Consider the following 21,852-nt stretch of genomic DNA (forward strand, 5'->3'; position numbering starts at 1 on the left):
TTACACAAAAAAAAATCAGCCCCCCATCGAGCGATTGGCGCCAAAATTGAAACAACGCCTATTTACAAATAGATTCACTATTGTAAATTGGCGGATTATTCCAAATTTCATCCAGAACATAGCATTACTTCTTGAAATATGGCACTCACAATGAAAAAAAAAACATCCGATTGCGCCACCCCCTTTTCAGCTTTTGACACCAAAATAAAAGCAGCTCTTATACCCACTAAGGGCTACTTGCCGATAAATTTTTCTTTCATTCCGTTCATTATTTCTTGAGATACAGCAGTCACAATTGACGACAAAAAACGTTCCATAGCTCAACCCCCGTTTGAGTTATTGCCACCAAAATTGAATCAGCGCCTGTTCCTGTTAATGGCAACATATGGACCAAATTTTGTTTGATTCCGCCAGTTACTTCCTGAGGAATAGCAAGCACGCGTAACTCAAAAAACGTCCCATTGCTCCACCCCCCTTGGAGGAATTCGTGCCAAAAACCAATGGGCACAAGTTCACACAGGGGCACATATGTGTACCAAATTTCGTTCGATTTCATGCGGTAGTTTTTGCTGTAGAGCGGCCACAAAAAACTGGTCACACACAGACGTGACACACACACATACAAACACACACACACACACATACACACACACACACACACAGACAGACAGACATTTTCCAAAAATAGTCGAAATGGACTCAGCACACCTCAAAACGTTCAAATCCGTCGAAATTCGAAAATTTGCACGAATCCAATACTTTCTTCTATATATTAGATATAGAAGAAAGTAAAAATTAGGTCATTTGACATGGAATGACTCTGTGTTGAACAAAAATTGAATTATTTCTTTTAAAATTCGTGTTACATTAAAACCGTGTAGTTATCAATTAAAGTTTTGCGCCGTGTCATATCGAAACCGTGTTGTACAAGTACCGTGTTATACGAGGGACGCCTGTATATGACATATAGTCACCAGCACACCGTTTAATACTGTTTAATGGCAACCTTTTTATTAACAATTCCTAAACATTCAGCGTTTCAAAGGAGTAGCGCGCCAAAGTACATCACTTGTGACGTCATTAAAACCTCGCCTATTTCCAAAATCGGACATGATAAAAAATAAATAAAAAATAATTATTGGAAAAATAAAAGTTTTTTTCTGATTCCATGTTTTTTTTTTTTTAATTTTATCAATTTTAGTGACTAAAAGTTGTACTTTTGACTGAAGGTAACAATCAGATTCAATCGCTAAACTAAAAATTTTTACCCAACCGAAACTTCTCAACTATTATGTCTGCTTCATAAAATTTACATTCCTTCAAGCATTTTTGAATGCAACCCCTCATGTAAGGAAGTAAAATGAAAAATAATAATGATAGTGATAAATTTGTTTTTATACTTTGTGAATTATTTTAATTATTGCTTTTATTATTTCAATTGGCTTATGACTTTTTTGTTGCTCTTCTAGGTCAATACACTGACAATATTAAATATGAAGAATATGCCGTAAGTATCTTCTTTCAATGTACAACTTCACTTTACGGCTTTTCATTTTAAAACTTTTTTTGCACTTTTTCTGGTTTTACTATTTTTTTTATCGATTTATTGATCTCTTTAATTCAAAAAATACAATCAGAAATGGAATAAATGAAAGCCAATGGGCAAATTTGAAGGCTTGATAATTAGCTGGTATGGAACCAAAGGTGTGTGTGAAAAAATGCGGCAATAGGGAAGTTTTCGATTTTTCAATTTTATTTTTATATGATAGAGTAACATGTATGAACATCATAGGTGAAAAAAATTTTGCGATACGATAAGTAGTTTTTTTAAATTAATTTTTAAAGTTCAAGCGCTTGTGACGTCAAATGACACAGGAAGTGACGTCATGCGCTCTTCCGCCGGGGGAAAAACCGAAGAACGTGCAGTTGGTTTCGAAGACGAAAGGCTTACCTCCTCGCATTTAACTCCTCGCGTTTCTGAAACATTAAACGTCTCATCCTCTCGGAAATATACAAATACCATCATTGATGTTACTTGAGGAAGATTATTAGATTGTGCTTCAACGAATCCGGCCTCCATAGATTATTGAAAATCTAAAAAATAAAAATATCAGCGCGCTCAAAGTGTCCGTAGCGAAAACAAGGGATCTTCGGCGGAAGGCTGCCCATGAGTGCCCTGTGACGTAAGCACGTGACGTTTCAGAAGAGCGCACTTTTGCGCGTGGATTTTTAAAAATTCATTAAAAATCAATCACGGTGCTTTAAAATTCGGCGATGGTGACTTTTCTAGTTTTGAGGGTCAATTAACAATATCCAACTGTCAATATATGAACATTTAATAGGTTGCGACTTCCCTATTGTATGAAACAAATATTATGAACTTGACTTTTTCTTTAAGGCTGATTCCGGGATTCTGACGACTGAATCTGGCAGACCGATCGGAGATAAATGGAACATTATTACTGCAGGGCCAAGGGGTCCACAACTGCTGCAAGATATAGTGTTCTTGGAAGAAATATCCCACTTTACTAGGTGACTGTTTTTGCTTTTAATATTTAACACAGAGTGAGCCGAAAGTAAGCAATTTCTATTTCCGACATTACGTTAGTTACATGAAATGCACCGCCAGCTCAGTCAATTCAAGCCGAGGACTGCAGCTTCGTGCTTATTAGCACTCATCAGCCCGGCATAGGAGTGACTGAGCTGGAGGTGGAAAACCTCTTAAGAAAGCCTAGAGTGCCAAACAAACTGGTAGATAATTCAGAATCAGCACTGACTAGACGAGTGACCGAAACAATGGTTCGGTTCAACTCGAAGATTGAAGGCCAGGCAAGGTACATTCAGTAAGTTACCGCCCTATAGCCAGGGCTAAGGCATTCATGGTATAAGGCCAGGGCTAAGGCATAAGTTACCGCCCTATAGCCAGGGCTAAGGTATTTCATGTATTTCTGACTTAGTCCTGGCTATAGGGCGGTAACTTACTGAATGTAGATTGCGTTAGTTAGTGTGGGTATTTGTTATAAAGGGTGTTCCATTTTAGCCTGCAAGACCTTTATTTTCGCAACCGTTAGTCCTAACTGCAAAAATGTTCAAAATCAGATGCAAAGTTAAGATATTGAAAGTTTGAAGCAAAAATAAAAATGAGTCTAGAAATACAACATTTAACTTTTTATACGGGCCCCAGGTCCCCCTAACTTATGTTTAGGGACATAATCTCCATTGAAAGATATTATTACTACCACAAAAAACTTGACATTTGTACGACCAAACTCGAGGAGATATTCTAGTTCAAAGTTTTAAGGGACCATACAAAAGGTGAGATTGGAACTTACCGCACTTTCAGAAGAATGACAGGTCGTCAAAGTAAGAAAAACAAAGTATTCATATTTTTCATTGCTATTAAAAATACATGCAAAAGTTCTGCCGTGATACGCAGAAACACGCGACAAAGCCTCGCGCAATTTGAAAAACCACTCTATGCACAAGTATAATTTTAAACACATGTTAACTGCTATATTTCCCCCAAAAGGCGTTATTGACGTCGAGTGAAATGTGGTTTAAGTCACAAAACGCTGCGTTTCATATCTCGGTGAATATTGGTCGTACTATTTTCAAACTTTTTGTATTCGAATTCTTTTTCAATAGAGATTATTTCTCTAAACATAAGTTAGAGGACATGGGGCCCGTATAAAAAGTAAAATTTTGTATTTTTTGACCTATTTTTATTTTTACTTCAAACTTTCAATGTCTTAACCCTGTACCCGATTTTGAACATTTTTGCAATTGAAAGTATACATCTAGGACTAACGATTGCGAAAATAAAGGTCTTGCAGGTCAAAACAGAACACCCTGTATACAGATACCTTGAAGTCTTAAAATTATCAAACTCGGTAGAGCATCCTTCATGTCGTATCACTGCTGAAATCAGCGTCATGATCTAGCCGATATTTTTCTAGCATTTAACCGCAATACATCTGCGAGAACATGACATAGAATTCAGCCATTTTAGGACATGGATGGTGTTCTGCAGATGTTTATAACTTCTAAGACTCCATGTAAGCTGTGTACAACAAGCATTGTATGTAGAATCCTATTTCGAGTCATGTGAATGTAATTCCTTTGAAAAAAAAAAAACCTTTGTAATTATGTACCTGCTTTAAAAGAGTTCGAGTCCCATCTTTTGCGAGCACCAGATAACCTTTTTTCCATTCTTCTGTAAAATCGCGATTATGGGAGTTACTTATAGTCTGGCTTTGAGGTACAGAATTGTTGCTCCCGCATTATCATTTCTTGGAGTTTGAGACTGATATTTAATTCAGTTTTGTGCTTCATGCCTGTAGTGTGTTTTGAAAGACATAAACACTGACCTGTCAAATATTGCAGATCACGCATTTTGTGACTTACAAAACTATTTTATTTCAAATACCTAACTACACGCGCCTGTAGTAAAAACGAGCTGATGTGTGCATCATATGACTTCCCTTTACTCCAATTTAATGTCATTTCCTCATTATTGGCAATTTTAATTGATTCAATAGTTTACTCTCTAAATATCACCAACAGTGACCAAAATGGAACCAGATAAAAAGAAAAAAACAAAACAAATCGCCAAATTTGTCGCCAATTTGGCGACAAAACTTGACGACCAAAAGACTGACGCTACATCGCCAAGTATCCGACAAATTATAACACCACTTGAGTTTACATCGAAATTAACAATGATTTCCCCCCAAAAAGGGGCAAAAGTCCCCTTTAGAAACACCCGAATGCAACCAAAAGGGGAGGTGCACAACGAGACCCCACTAGGAGTCTAGGTACCAAATTTCAACTTTCTAGGACATACCGTTCTTGAGTTATGCGACTTACATACGCACACATACGTCACGAGAAAACTCGTTGTAATTAACTCGGGAATCGTCAAAATGGATAGTTCGCGTGTCTATACGTTCTTAGGCCATACCCACGTGTGGTCGAGTCGAAAAAAACACTCGCGAAATTTTTTCGCGAATACAATACTTCCTTTTTACTTCCTCTTACAAAAAAGGAAATATTGTATTCGCGAAAAAAATTTCACTCAAAAATCGGCCTTAATTTCTATTTTTCTCACCCCCGAATGAATGTTGAGTTTTTTTTCGACCCGATCAAACGTGGATATATGCCTAGGAACGTACAGACACCCGAAATATCCATTTTGACGACCCCCGAGTTAATTACAACGAATTTTCTCGTGACGTCCGTATGTACATGTGCGTATGTGTGAATGTGTCTCGCATAACCAACTTGGCGACAAATTTGGCGATTTTTTTTTTATTTTAAATTTTGGTTTCAATTCGTCCACTGTTGGTGATATTTAGAGAGCAAACAATTGAATCACATTAAAATTGCCAGTAATGGGGAAATGACATTAAATTGGAGTAAAAGGAAGTCATGTGATGCACACAGCAGCTCGTTTCATAAAAGGAAGTAAAAAAAGAAGAAAAATAGAACTGGGGATCGAATCTTGTATGTTTTCTTCTATAGGTAGCTGGTTAGTCAACTCTCGGTAACCGGTGTCAATCTTAGAGCAGGAATTAGTAAATGGAGGGAGCAAGTCCACTCATTGGCTAAGAAAAAGCTTGGTCAAAGACCCCAAGTCATGTGACTCAACAACGACGAATGGCTGACACGTTTTGCGTGAAACAAGCGAAAGAAACCTTATTTCTTCCACAATGCTTTGCTTTAAATTCTATCACGTGACTTGGGGGTCTTGGTTTCATGAATGGGAGTCTTCACTCCCTCCATTTTGTCTCTTCTCAGTCGTGTCAAAGGTGACCCGAATTTTGGGAAACTCTCACAGCCTTCTCAAGAGTTTATGACCCAATGAAAACTTGAAGAAAAAGGCATTTTCCGGTTATGAAGCTTCGAGTTATCGAGAGTTTACAGTACAGGTGTCCCATGTATAACTCGGTTATTTCGTTCCGTGTATTATCGAAACCGTGTTATACGAGACTTTTTTAAAAATAACATTTTTACTTATTTATACTAATTATGTATGTGCATGAGAAAAATCATGTTAAGATGCATAGTGTTATATCGAAACCGTGTTCCGTGTTATATGAGACTTACAAATAATGTAAATCAAGGGATGTGTATCGTGTTATATCGAAACCGTGTTATACGAGACATACAAATAATGTAAATCAAGGGATGTATACCGTGTTATATCGAAACTAAGTTTCATAAAACTAAGTAAAATCTTATTAGAGTTATTAACCATTAATACTGGGTTTTTCAAAAAGAATTACCCTATTTCAAAAAATCATAACTATTCAGATTTTAATCCATTTCATTAAATAAAGATATCGTTAGAATGGGGAAAATCTTGAGTTTCACGGAGTTGCCAACAGGTAGCGCTAACTCTCTTTCTTTGCCCCCCATTTCAGTGTTTGTGAAAATGGCAACTGCACAACAAAATTCGTATTCTGTTCTAAAATTCGCGATGTGCAAGTCCACAGCAACTGTTCAGCGTGATTTTCATCAAGAATACCCTAGTGTTAAACCTCCCGCCTTGAAGAGCATTAGAAGATGGTATAAACAATTCAAAGACATGGGTTGTTAAGGAAGCAGTCGATGCAGACAGGCCTGCAAAAGTTTGGGACAAATTTGACTACCATGTAGACGTATGACCATGCATCTAAAAGTGGACATATTGAGCACCTTTAATTTTGTATGTAAAAAAAACTTTATTACTATCCATGTAATATAAAATTAAACTGAAGTGTCTATTTTCAAAAGTTTTCACAATATAAGCATTTCAAATTTAGTCATTCTTTTTGAAACGCCCTGTAGAATGTATTAAACAAAAATGAAATTCCATCTTTTTAAAATATAATATTCGAGATATATCAAAACAATGAAGTATTAAATTCAAGTTCCGTACCGTGTCATATCGATACCGTGCTATAATAATCGCATTTGGTACCGTGTAATATCGAAACCGTGTTGTAGAAGTACCGTGTTATACGAGGGACGCCTGCATTAGGAAACGAGCTGATGTGTGCATCACATGACTTCCTTTTACTCTAATTTAATGTCATTTTCTCATTATTGGCAGTTTTAATATGATTCAATAATTTACTCTCTAAATATCACCAACAATGGCCAAATTGAAACCAGATTTTAAAAAAGAAAAATCGCCAAATTTGTTGCCAAGTGGGCGACAAAACTTGGCGACCAAAAAACTGGCGATATATCGCCAAGTGTCCGCCAAATTACAACACCACTTGAGTTACATCGACATTAACAATGATTCCCCCCCCAAAAAAGGGGCAAAAGAATCCTTTTGGAGCATACGAATGCAACCAAAAAGGAAGGTGCACAACTAGACCCCACTAGGATTCTACGTACCAAATTTCAACTTTCTAGGGCATTCCGTTCTTGAGTTATGCGAATACATACGTAGATACAGACGTCACGAGAAAACTCGTTGTAATTAACTCGGGGATCGTCAAAACGGATACTTCGGGTGTCTGTACGTTCCTAGGCACATATCCACGTGTGGTCGAGTTAAAAAAAAAACTCAATATTTATTTGGGGGTGAGCAAAATGGAAATTAAGGCTGATTTTTGGGTGAAAATTTTTTCGCGAACACTTCCTTTTTTGTAAAAGGAAGTAAAAATAAAGGCCTCGTCTTTTACTCTGTATTTTCTTGCCAACAGGGAGAGGATTCCAGAGCGAGTCGTGCACGCCAAAGGAAACGGGGCTTACGGCTACTTCGAGGTGACCGACGACATCACCCGATTCAGCAAGGCCAAGGTCTTCGACGGGATCGGGAAGAGGAGTCGGGTCGTCACTCGATTCTCGATCACCAGTAAGTGGCAGAAAAGGCTGTCGGTTTGTTTCGTGGCGTTCATTATCGAGTCGAAACGAAACTCTCGTCTGTCATTCCATCGTCACGAGCGGGTCGATCAGGCTAAATAATTCTGATTAACATTTTGTGAGATTTCAGCAGTGGAGTCACTACGGGGAAGGGGTCCCTCCCCGGGTGTTTCCCGTCTGGGGGCCGACATCCAAAGTAGAATTGCAAGTTGCTAAATAATATGAAGCTAAAATGCATTTTTAAAACTACAAATTTGAATATTTTTCGGGGGCAACACTTTTTCCCGGAACGCCTCCTTCTACACCTCCCCCCTCCACATCGTGGAGTGACGAGACCCAGGATTACGTTCATACTGTGAGTACTTAGACTGAAAATTGTATGAATTTCATGTTTACATAGAATAATAAAAAAAAAACATTTTTTTGCGGTTGTAGGGGAGGGGGTGTGACACCACAAATTACCGCCCCGGGTGTCACCATGCTAGGTACGCCACTGATTTCAGTATTTTAAATAAGCTTTTTTTGTAAACTTTTACCTGTGTCACGCGATATTATCTTAACTACGCAATAAATGGGTGCTCTATGTCAAGTGTATTTGCATGATTGAAAACAGTAAAGCATGCTGGCAATGGTTCTTTTATCGCCTGCTGCGGCAGTACACTGGGACCGGCACTCCCATCATTTCTTCCGCATTCCCTACTAGATTTCAGGTATGATCCCTGATCAGTAGACTACCGTAAAATGGTTCTACTATGGGCCATTTTTCGATGTTTTCAATGAAAATTCCGTATACATCTTTGATTTAGAAAATTGAGGACTTTAGCAATGGTAGCTATACATCTCGTCTTTCAAATGTGAATTGTTTAAAAAAAAAACAAAGTTGTAAGGAAGAGGAAGGGAATTTTTTCCCCGTGGCCCAACTATGGACCACCTGATTTTAACTTACTACCAAACGGCACGAACTTGAGGGTCACAGATCTGGATGAAATTTTGGATTTAGGTTAATTCCCACTAGATATGAACCCAGGTGAAGCGGTTTACTGCATAGGCCCTAGTTTGGTCGTACTGGGGGTCGAAAGTTTCTAGTTTGGCTCCAGAAAAGGAATTTTTTTTTTTTTTTTTGAAATAAACCTTTTTTCACTCCTTTCTTGATATTGCATTGCAGTATCGCATAAGTGAATGCATTCACAGTATGGAGTAAATTTCACTGTCCCTACGTTGTACTAACAAGAGACGCGACAGATGTTAGGAGAACAAATGTTGTGGCAAGTTTAAAATTCCAATAAAAACTCGATCGCAGTTTCGAAACCAAACAAGCAAATTTAGACCCACCTTGTTGCCGAACTAGAGCCTATGCGATCAAACTATTTTAAATGGGCTCATATCTAGTACGAATTGACATAAACCCAAAAGTTTATCCAGATTCGTGACTCTCAAGTTTTTGCCGTCTGAACCACACTAATTGGCAGGACTCCAGAGAATTGCAAGGATTTCTATTGAAATTGGAAACTTTGGGACAATATCTACCCTTCCAAGACATTCGGCGTCTCTTTTCAGTACAACAATGGAGGGGGGGGGAGATTTATTCTGTGTTGTGAATGTATTTAATTGGCTCATACTGCAATGCAAATGCCAGAAAAGAGTTTAAAAAAAGTTTAATTTGAAAGGAATAACCATTCCTTTTCTGGACTCAAATAACAGCTTTGGACCCCAGTTGCAGCCGCCTATGGAGTCAAACCGCTTCACCTGGGTTCATATCTAGTGGGAATTAACCTAAATCCAGAATTTTGTTCAGATCTGTGACCCTCAAGCTCGTGCCGTTTGGTAGTTAGAAAACACATTGAAAAACTTGATCTGACCTGTTGTTGCCGGAGGTTACAATTTGCCCTCTGCTTGAAAATGTATCAAGAATTTTTTTAGTCCATCAGTTACCCTTTTTTTTACTTTTTAAAGGTTTAATCATAACTTGTCGTCTTGAGTGATTAATAAAGTTCAACATGGTAAATGATGATAACGTTATGTATTATCGGCCTAGGTTTTAACATAGAGATATTTGAAAACTAGAAAATCCTCACCAACTGAGATCTAGGTACCTATAGTTCAGTCTCAGAAAATACGTATGTCCGAAAAGTTTTAATCGAGATCAACAAAAATTTTAAAAACTGAAACGTTAAATCACATTTCACATTCCAAATCTCATCAAAATGATTACTGGATTATTCGAAGTTTTAATGGAACTTTTAATATTGGTGAATTTATTCGGCGAATTGTTTTACATCCTAATGAAACTTTTAATTTTGTTTTGCTTGTTTTATTAAAACGTCCTTTGACATTTCTCAATACTGTTAAAGATCGCCAAATAAGTTTCAATATAACTCAGAGCAAATATGGCTTTAAACTCTTATGTGTACACTTGCTTTACAGAGTCAAAATGACTCTAAACCAGGAGTCGTAAGCAGCCAATAGCAATTAGGCAACTACCGTAAAGTGGGGCTAATTGGACCCAAAATTTCATACTTTTTGCGAGTTTTACACTGAATGCTTTGATAACCCTTAATGGGAACTTATATCCTTGTTTTTTCAGACGTCCCGCTACCACCTAAAGCCTTTTTTTAAACAACAATTTTAATTCTTTATATTTTTTTTCTGTTTTTAAAAATTGGGTTCAAGTAGCCCCGCGCTGGAGCTACTTGGTCCCACTCAGCAAATCCATTAGAGAAAAGCTGTAAAACAGGTGGTGGTATCAAGAATGACCAATGATTTTGAAAAAAAAAAAAAAAAACTCAAAACGTACATTCTAGTGAGCAAACTATTTATATAAATAGTAAATTATTTATATAAATTAATATAAAGTCAACGTATACATAAAAACATTTTAAGCAAACATAATTTATCAAATAGAAACATAATCAATTTACAGCTAAAACCAACCGAAATGCTCATTACTTAAACATTAAAAAGAATGAGAACTCCTCTCTTTGATGTGGCTTGGGTGGATTTATTTTCTCTGATATTATATAATGCCTGGGCTCTTCCTCGCTACTAAATCCTACAGGATGCCCAGGCTTGTTTTGTGGACGATCTTTGAATTTCCTTTTTAGAGTTGATATACTTAAGTGAAAATAAGCTGATGCCAGTCTCTAAGACATTTCTCCGGAATTAGTAGAATCTGGACACAATTGTAATTTTTCCTCTTAACAATCCGCATTATTTCCTACTTCAAGGGGTTCTCTTTTACTTTTGAACCCTCTTTATCCCCGGATCTGCAAATTAACGGGTATAAATAGTAACTAAGCTCTTCATTTAAAAAGATTACAAACCTTACTTAACATAACTTAGTGATGAAATAAGGTTTGGGGCTGTTTGAACGCTGGGTTCAAGTAGCCCCATTTTAAGGCAACCAGTGCTCTTTTACTAACTTATATTAGTTACTGTTTTAATTATATAGCTAAAACCTTAAAACACTGTTATTTAATTACGAAATAGAATGAAAACATAAAACTATCTTGACCTCGATGATGTCAGATGTTTCCATGAAGTTTGTGAAAGTTTGCAGACACAAAAAACAATTGCTTAGACAACTTGCAATCATAACCTCAATCAGAAAAAAATGCTGGAATAACAGAAACTTTGTTTAATGCTCCAGCCTCTACCTAGGACTGCTACCTGTCATGGAGAAATTTTTTTAAGTCTATACATTAAGTTTTATAAGAGCAGGACGGATTTTAAACACTTCTTTCTCATCGGTTCAAGTAGCCCATGGAAGCTCAAGTAGCCCCACGTGTTGGTATTTTAACAAATATCCTAGTTGTTCCCTCTGTTAGGCCAAAGTTCGACTGTGTCATCTATATATGTCTCTGTCGATAGTACGGTAGACCCTCGTTTTACGCTGGTTTATTTTACGCGATTTCGATTATACGCGGTTTAAGATTTGACACCTTTATTTTATTTTACGCGGGATGAGTTTCGGTTCTACGCGGATGCGGCAATGCAAACAGATGAAATTTTCCCCTCTTTCAACATCCAAACTCCTAAAGATTGCAGATTACGCGTAATCAACTGCATTTTGGCGTGCTAATAATCGAGCTTGGTCCACTGGAGACGATTGGTTCCAGAGCTCTTTCCAGAAGTAAATTTATTAAACTCACACAGTTCAGAGCTCACTGGAAGAAGAGCTTTTAGGAGTGACAAAGGAAGTCGAAACCAACGAGGATACCGACTTCGGTGACACACAACCAAAAACGTTCACAATAAAAATTTTGAATCCTTCCTAGACAATAGAAATGATTTTTCTGATTTGTCCGCGAAGGAAGATTTTAACATGGAAATGACGCAAGGGATCGTGGATGCGTTAATGCTCTGCAAAGAATGACAGAGAAAAACTCTTAATGACTGCCAAAAGACTATCATAGCTAGCTCCTCTTTATAAATAGAACACGAAATTAATTTATATTTTTTTGTGTACGTTGTGCATAAAAGTTGATCTAAGTACACATTAAACTTAATATACAGTTAGTCATCACTAGAATGAAGTACTTTGTTATCTACGGAACCAAACCCCTATTTTAACAGTAGTATTAGGTCTCAATTTACGCGGTTTCGATTTACGTGGCATTTTTGTGGAACTTAACCCCCGCGTGAAACGAGGTTCTATTGTATTGGATCATAAAGGAAGTCTAAAGTGAAATCTTCATTCAATAAATTTTTTTTACTCCCTTGTAGATGGTCAACTGGGCTCAGCAGACACAGTGCGGGACATCAGAGGATTCGCAACCCGGTTTTTTACGGAGGAGGGCGACTGGAATTTGGTAGCAGTCCACACCCCAGTTTTCCCTATTAGAGACCCTTTCCTTTTCCCGAGTTTTTATCCACTCGCAGACAGGCAATCCGGTGTCCAATTTCAAGGTACGTACTGTCAAAAATCTTTATTATCATTTACCTCTTTCGCTTTACGTATGAAGGTTATCAGCAGCATCTTCTGAAATGGCATCAAACAAAAATAAGTTACTGGTCACACTCACAGAACCTCATGAGTTACTTTCGAGGACTGTTCAATTTTTAGAGAGATTTCGTTAAGTACGACGATTCCTTTATCGGTGCGTTGCAATAACAGTCCTTAGTTTTCCTGCTAATAGCAAACTGCTTGCGGATAGCGCTTTATCATTAGTTGGCTGTCTGATGGCGATAAAATCACGATTTAGAAGATTGTTGCTATATTACGTAGAGAAACGAGGAGGAAGATGGCCTTACCCTAGTAGCAGACTCAATTGGTTGGTCATGTTGGGAGCTTATTTTTGGCCAACGGTAGGCAATGTCCGCTTTGGCTGCCGGAACCCAACCAACCAATTACGAACGAAAGGTTAACGATCTGCCACCGTGGCAAGTTTCCAACGATAATCCATCGAAAATATTCACGGTTGGCCCAACGATGCCCAGAAATTGTAGGGTTATCCTTGGCTCATCGTTCGTTGCCAACTCACCATTCCCCATTGGTTACATTTTCAGGAGTAGGGTAAGGGTCTCTTTTGATTTGCGTCTATCTACAATTATATTTTATATCCAAAAAGCCATGTGCCAATGAGAATTCTGGAGTTTGAAAGCCTTTGGGTAATGCTTTGTCCACCGCTGGCCAACCATCTCCCCACAGTGCGTGCAACTTTAGTAGCCACCTTTGACCAACCATCTCCCGACAGTGCGAGCAACTTTGGTAGCCACCTCTGGCCAACCATCTCCCCACAGTGCGTGCAACTTTGGCAGCCACCGTTGGCCAACCATCTCCCCACAGTGCATGCAACTTTGGTAGTCACCGTTGGCCAACCATTTGCCCACAGTGCGTGCAACTTTAGTAGCCACTTTTGACCAACCATCTCCCCACAGTGCGAGCAACTTTGGTAGCCACCTCTGGCCAACCATTTCCCCACAGTGCGTGCAATTTTGGCAGCCACCGTTGGCCAACCATCTCCCCACAGTGCGTGCAACTTTGGCAGCCACCGTTGGCCAACCATCTCCCCACAGTGCATGCAACTTTGGTAGTCACCGTTGGCCAACCATTTGCCCACAGTGCGCGCAACTTTGGCAGCCACCGTTGGCCAACCATCTCCCAACAATGCGTGCAACTTTGGTAGCCACCGTTGGCCAACCATCTCCCCACCGTGCATGTCATTTGGGTAATGTTGCCATATTTGGCAGTCCCAACTTATAGTGATTAACATTTCTTTTGATTTCAAGGGCTCAACGGCCATTGTTGTTTATTACTTCTTTACATTATTGTGTAAGAAGTGATAACCATCGGAAAACCTGCCCGACTAAAGCTCACTGCTTCTTATTCAACAGGATCCGAATGCTGTTTGGGATTTCAACTCCTTGGTGCCGGAGACAACAGCCCTCTTCACCTTCCTGTTCGGGGACCGAGGAATACCCCTCGCCTATCGGTACATGGACGGATTCTCAGTCAACGCTTTCAAACTGGTGAATGCAGCAAACGAATCTGTCTTTGCCAAGTTCATTTTTCAGGTGAGTAGAATGAATTTGCACCATCATCTATAATACATCAAGGTGACGGTGTTTCTTTGTCTGTTTGTTCATTTGTTTCTTTGTGCGAGAGTACAAAACACTGACAGAGTCCTTCAAAAAGAAAATGAATAATATTACAAATAGAAAATTAAACGAGCTGATGTGTGCATCACATGACTTCCTTTTACCCCAATTTAATGTCATTTCCCCATTACTGGCAATTTTAAAGTGATTCAAAAGTTTACTCTCTAAATATCACCAAGAGTGGCCAAATTGAAACAAATTAAAAAAAAAAATCGCCAATTTTGTCGCCAAGTTGGCGACAAAACTTGGCGACTAAAAGACTGGCGATATATTGCCAAGTGTCCGCCAAATTATAACACCACTTGAGTATACATCGAAATTAACAATGATTTCCCCCCAAAAAGGGGCAAAAGACCCCTTTAGAAACACCCGAATGCAACCAAAAGGAGAGATGCGCAACTAGACCCCACTAAGAGTCTGCGTACCAAAATTCAACTTTCTAGGACATACCGTTGTTGTGCGACATACCTACATGCGTACATACAGACGTCACGAGAAAACTCGTTATAATTAACTCGGAAATCGTCAAAATGGATATTTCCGTTCATTCGGGGGTGAGTGAAATGGAAATTAAGGCCGATTTTTGAGTACAAATTTTTTCGCTAATACAATACTTCCTTTTTTGTAAAAGGAAGTAAAAATACACATGGCCGACGAAAAACCAAACCCAGTGGCACGAAAGCCCATGGCGGCTATGGCCTACTGTGTTCATCTCAGTCTTCCTGACCTAGGGCTCTGGGGGGCCAGGCAGATGTACCGGTTAGGTGGTCAGCCGAACACGGAACATACCTTGTGTTTAGTTCCCAAGCGCGCTTAGCACTCGTTTTATCGACCCACTGATGGAAAAAACGGCTGAGTCGATGTGCCCGAACCGGGAATAGAAACCGAGCCTGCGGCGTGGGAGCGTGAAGAGCTACCACGGAACCACTGGGCTTCATGGCCGACATTCTTAGGGAATATGTTGTTTACAAGAACGAAAAATCGTAATGATTACAGATAAAAATTCTGGCATCAGTAAGGCCCACCAGCAACAAGCTCTCATGGCGATCGCCCGTAAGTTGCAGCTTCCAACTCCACTATTTCTTGCGTTGATTGTACGGAAAAATTGACGAAAACCCGTGAAATCCCGAAACGTTCCACATAAATTATCAGTGGCGTTTCGTATATTTTTTTTAGTGTATTGTTGAAAATTTGAAAGAACTTAAATTGAGGTTTTTTAAACTAGTTTTAATTTGTAACCAAATCATTTACCTAATTCAATTCAATTCATCTCAACCAGGGTAATATTTTTTACAAATATGTATTTCGCATATAAAATAAAAGAAAAAGAAATTACAAAAAGAAATATATTTCACCCTGTCTATTTGAAAATCCCTGATTGAGTGGTTGGGAGTAAAGGCTATAACAATAGCCTGACTAACTCCCACCACTCAGAAAATAACTTAATTTAGGTCCAGTTTATAACATAAGATAGAATTAACAAAAAAAAAAAAAAAATGCATAATCATACAAAGAACACATAAACACAACACAAGTAATGCAATAAAGTATGTCGAATTTTATAACAAAATCAAGGTATAATATTACAAATGTGCTTCTTTATCCTAAATGAACTTATCCCTAATTAGCCCTCAGACTTAGAGAAAACTTTAGCTGGTGTCGTTTTTACAAGCTTTAACGCGATATAAATTTAGGAATTATTAAGAAATTGTTCATATAAAAAGAAATCTATTTTAAAACTAAACTTAAATTTAGACTGCGGTGAAAATTTTTTCAAATTTGAAAAACCCCTTTTGTGACTTTCATTACATCAAAATACAGTCAGACCTCAATATAAGGTCACCCCGTATATAAGGTCACTTTCCTAAAGTCCCGGCTCATTAAAATTCTACGTTATGTCTTAACTACTACATTAATCGCTTATAAGGTCACTTCTGTCTGATTTCTTTCAATGATTTCAGTGCCTAATAGATTCACTTCCAAGAATTTTCCGCGATATACAATCCTTAAAAAGTGAAAAGTCATATTCCTTTTATTAACGTAGCATGCAGTGCACTGAATGCAGTAGAAAGTGACTATTACGACAGTGACACTAAAATATAAAGCAATAACGAGGGCACCCAAGTAGCATTTTATCTTGGCTCAATATTGGCGTGAGATTGTTCACATTGGCAATGTCTTGGCCAATATTGGCACGATTTTTGCAATGTTAAGCCAATATTGGCTTCCCATTGCATTAACAATATTGTACTTAGATTGGCAGATAATCTTGTGCCAATATTGGCATCTCATTGCATTAGCAATATTGTACTTAGATTGACATACAATCTTGTCCCAATATTGGCTTAACAATGCGCAACCATTATTGTATTTAGACTGTGAGACAATATTGGCAAAAAATTGGTCAAACTCTGGAAAGCCAATATTGGGCGGAAGATGGCTCTTTGATGTTCAACCGATTTTGAAACAAATCTGAAAAATGGTTCATTTTCCTAAGTGAGCAATTAAACACTGAGCCTGATTACCTGAAGCTCCACAAACTGTTTTAGAATGCTAAAACAAATTTTGAACGTAGAGAGAGTCCTCAAAAAATGGAGCTATTTGAGTTCACTTTAAACGCATTTGTATTTTTTAAAAACCGGCGAAAAAGAAACTTCAACTTTGTCTGCATATTTTGTGTTTTGTTGCTCTTCCTCGCCGCTGCGCATGGTAAATGCTTTTGTCCGAATATTGGAGATACTTTCCTTAAAATTTTATTGTTGCCTTCATTTCTTAAATGATATTTTATCATTCTCATCAGTGAATTTTTTTTAACTATGTCTAATCCACTCTAAAATTTCAAAAAGCGAAAGAGAAAAGCGTTATTGGAGCAACTCAATGAGAAAGCTTTCCTTTGCAGTGATGAACTTTGTCTTCCATAATAAAAGTAATGAAATAAGGCAAAAATTTTTTGAAGAAATATTAAATGCTGAATAAAATTCTGGGTAGATATCTAACATTGAAGAAATTGCTGAAACGATGTGAAACAGTGAAAATTTTTATCGACATTGTGTTTTCAAAACTCGAAATCATAATCGAACAGTGACATTCTAAATTGCGTCGAACATTGAGAATTCTGAACTAACATTTGAAACTGGAGTAAATTCTGGATCGATATTTGACTTTGAAAACACTGGATCAATATATGATGAAGATTCCAGGAGTTTTATTTTCATGATTCTACATTGTGGATGTGGCAGGAACTCTAAAAAACAAAATCTGGGAAAAAGTGAGAATGAGAAAAACTTTCCGTGAAAATTCAAATTTCTACTGGAAAACTGCATTCCTTTTCACAATGCTCTATAACACCTAATTTTATTGATAATAATCAAGTAAACTTTTAGAAGTCTGAATGCAAAATCTGAAAGAAGGTTTTACGGACTAGTTTTATGCTACCAAGTTCATTTCTCTACACTGACTTGCGTTTTGATGATCATAAGACTTTTGACTCATTACGGAATGAGAATTAAAATCCATGGTCTATTTTCAGCTGAGCATGTACGATTAAATGGCAGTAAAGGTAGTGTAAACTATTTAGCGTCAACCATTGTTACGGAAATAATTGAAGTTCTATCTGATAAAGTATAAGAACCTATCCAAAGTCGAATAAAACCAAGATGCTTTGATTAACTATGATTTTACACCAGTGTTGAATTTTTAGTGCCAAACCCTTATTTTTGACGTGACATGTCAAGAATCTCTTGAATGTATGTTCAACACCATGACGTTTTTCATATTTCAAGTTAGAACTTTTTTCTAGAAATTTCGTAGGTTTTTTAATTGTTTCTACATGCATAAGTATTGAGCAAAAAAAAAAAAAGGCTCTGTTTATCTAGAAAATCTGAACTTTTATTGATAAATGCTGTGCAAATTCTAGGTCCAACACCGTGGAATTGTCCATTTGCTTTACAAATAATTCTATTTATACCGTTGCCTGTATCAAACTGTTCTAGTGAATGTTCCTTTTCAACCTTTAAACAGATTATAAATTGTTCCACATCATCTCTTTTGCACAAAAAAATTAAGTGTTCATACTCTTTCATCTATTAAAAGTGATATCAGATAGATTAAAATTCAATGATGTTGAAGAATTTGGAAATTTAAAGGTGAGGGGAAAAACATGTAAAGTAAGCCGTAAGTTCTTTTGCATTATGTTTGGAATATTTATTTGTTTATAAATAAAAATAAATGTTTTTATTTTTTATAAAAACTAAGACAATACAGAGCTAAAAATTGATGTCAAAAGTTAAGCTAAAATGCAAAGGGTTTAATAATCATTTTCAACTTTTTAAATTTTCCTTTCATTATGGTAAGTGGAAGTATTTTTTTTGTGTGTTTTAGTTTTCAAACATATGTACTAGACAGCTAATTGCTTGTCCATTATTTCATTGCAATAAGTGCAACCTACATTTGCATCAATAATAAATGATTTTCAGATTATTTTTTGTTCATTGTCACCTACATTACATCCATTTTAAAAACGAAAAACTTAACAACTTTATTTGCAGTACACTCAAACCTGTTTCTGTGGGATCCTTTTTCTTTGTGGTACATGAAAATTTAATCAAATTGTGACTCAAACTGACTAACTGTGACTAACTTGTCTATAACTAAAACAAGTGCTCGGTAGTATTTTTAAGTGATGAATCGTTCTCTGATGTATATTTTAAAAGCAGATTTAAATGGTTGGCGAGATTCAAAGTAGTTGCAAAAGCAGAGCTGCCTTCAGGGTCCCATCTAACAGGTTAAGCCACAAAAAGTGGTAGGTACGGGGAACTCTGAAGTGAAAAGTGTCTTGAATTTGTTTAAAGAAGAAATTCCTACAGTTGTTTCGTAAGTTTTGGGTTATTTTCAAGTGAGACTGTGTTACGAAAGCATTTTTTTGTAGCTAATAGTGAAGTTTTGAGTGAATTTTTTTATGCGGTCCCTATCCACCACACAAAACTAGGTTTGAGTGTAGTTTGTTTCCACATTTATTATAATGAATGCCAATTTTGTGAAATAGATCTTATTATTTTTCTTTGACAATAATTGTTAGTTCATTATTGAATACTTTTTGTTTATGTGAAAATATTAGACATATGCTGGAGTATTTGATAAAGAAATTTTAAAGATCTACTTAGTTTATTTACATAAACATGGTCAAACATTTTACTGAAGGAGTTAATTCTTGCAAAATTAAGTTGCTATTTCTGAACTATCCGGGTCAAAGAAAAAGGTACTTAAAAATGATGTTCATATTTAATTTTTTTTAAATAGGAATAAAAATTCCTACCATTAATTGTTCAATATTGCAAAATAACTTTACTAATCAGTTATTTCAAATTTAAAAGTTTATTATTAATTTGAATGACAATGACAACGATCAAGCAAAGATTTTGAGCAACTTTTGCACTGTACTTCAATTACATTTACTTTCTGTGCAACCGTAGAATTGCAATGAAACCAAATGTGTACAAATTTTCTATTTGTTCGTCGAGGGAGAATTAACTCTAATCTGAATTCTGCTCAGGAACTTTTGTAACTAATATTTAGCAATGTTAGTAAGTTTTGAGCAGAATTCGGAAATATCCGACATTTTCAATTAGCACAAATTAAAGTCTTTAAAATAGTAAATGCTTCCTCAAATCACTCTTTATTTTCTTATGTTATTACAATATGTAGAATTAAAATTAAGTTTTCTTTTTATTATATTTCATTTTACATTTTCATCAATTTTTATGGAATTAGCATTGACTGTTTCATTTTTCTTCTGTTAGCTACTTTTACAGTTATATGATTCAAAAATAAAATATACATTAATTGGTGCACAGTCATAAGAAATTCTCTTTTTTTCTGACCAACATTTAATAACTAGGCACTTTTAGTATGAATTAAATTGATGATGTTGTGAGATTTTGGGCTGTTCTGCTGTGGTCTGAGTGTTGTTACCACAAACGTTTCAACTGCATCTGTGGCAGTCATCTTCAGTGTTTACGTGGTCGAAGCTTCCAGGAAAGCGAATTTTAATTCCTTCTTCCTTTTTGTTGAAATTGTTGGAATCCTAACAATTTCAGTCCTGGTTAAACTGTAACAGCTACCTACACTGCTGGCCACACGAAATGCAACACCAAGAAGGATAGTAGTCAGAGTGAAATGAAATTTTATACACGTGATGGCAACCTTACTATCAGAAAGTGATTACAAAATGAGAACAAATTGATCATTTATTATTGGAAAAATCCCAAATGAATGGAGGTTTAAGTCTCCTGTCGAGCTACCTATTGCGTGAATGTACGAGGTAATACAGTCAAACATTGAAGCATATCAGTCTTGTAGGATATCCTACTACACAGGTACTAGAAATGTGCACCTAATTCCATCAAGCTCATAGCCTACGCAATTTACCATCTCAAGTGATCCCAGATATGCTCAATTTGTGACAAAGCAGGGTGACGCACTGGACACAGAAAGTGGTACAAAAGAAGTCCCCTCACACCCTTGCTGTGTGTGATCAAGCAGTGTCTTCCTGGGAGCCCAGCCATGAGTGCCAACACATGCGACTGAATAATGATATTAACGCAGTTTGGTGTCATGGGGACCGCAGGGTGACCTGTCATAGTGCTGTGGATCAATATTAGAAGTGACTATGTTTTGTACATGATTGCAACCCATAAAGGCATCCCAGCTGTGGGTGGGGTATGCCACTGAAAAGCAAAAGCATTATTTGGTAGTTCACAACCTTACAAAAATGTTATTTTTGCTAAATTCGATCTGGATTCATCGCTATGAGAGCAATCAGGAACCATTCGGTTGCTAACAAATCGATTTGAACTCGAACCTACTCCAAGTGTATGCGACCCTAATAAAGCCTGCCTTTTAGGAGCACACCACATCGACAGCTGTAGTGATGCTATGGGGTGCTATATTGTGTGGGACAGGATCACCTCTAACATTGATTAGCTGCACTATCACAACCTAATGGTATATTTTTGTCATGTGTTGAGACTCGTGTTCACTAGGGCAATGCACCGTCACACACAGCAGGGGGGGGGGGGTTCCTCTCCCACATTATCACCTTTTCTGACCTGCGTGATGTCATGATTGTCACAAATTGAGCATATCTGGAATGACTTGATGGTAAATTGAACAATCTATGAGTTTGATTGAATTAGTAGTGCTTTACATTAACTGATAGGAATTGACCTATTGCATCATATGAGACTAGTATACCTCAATGTTCGACTGTAACGTGTTGTACATTCAAGCTAGAGTTGATTCAACAGGGTACTTAAACCTCCATTCATTTGGGATTTTTCCAGTAATAAATGTTCATTTTATTTTCATTTTGTAATCAATGTTGCCATCAAGTGTAAAATT

General features: G+C 37.0%; 1 protein-coding gene across 1 annotated transcript in view; it reads left to right on the top strand.

Annotated features, from left to right (window-relative positions):
- LOC129234267 (catalase-like) overlaps positions 1–21,852 on the top strand; it is a 123,409-nt gene that overhangs the window by 83,815 nt on the left and 17,742 nt on the right. Inside the window, 6 exon segments of the mRNA XM_054868262.1 lie at positions 1,470–1,507; positions 2,399–2,532; positions 7,698–7,849; positions 12,580–12,719; positions 12,721–12,762; positions 14,191–14,370. Coding sequence (XP_054724237.1) covers positions 1,470–1,507; positions 2,399–2,532; positions 7,698–7,849; positions 12,580–12,719; positions 12,721–12,762; positions 14,191–14,370 — 686 coding nt within the window.

This window comes from Uloborus diversus, chromosome 1 (genome assembly GCF_026930045.1).
Source record: "Uloborus diversus isolate 005 chromosome 1, Udiv.v.3.1, whole genome shotgun sequence".
NCBI lineage: Eukaryota > Metazoa > Arthropoda > Arachnida > Araneae > Uloboridae > Uloborus > Uloborus diversus.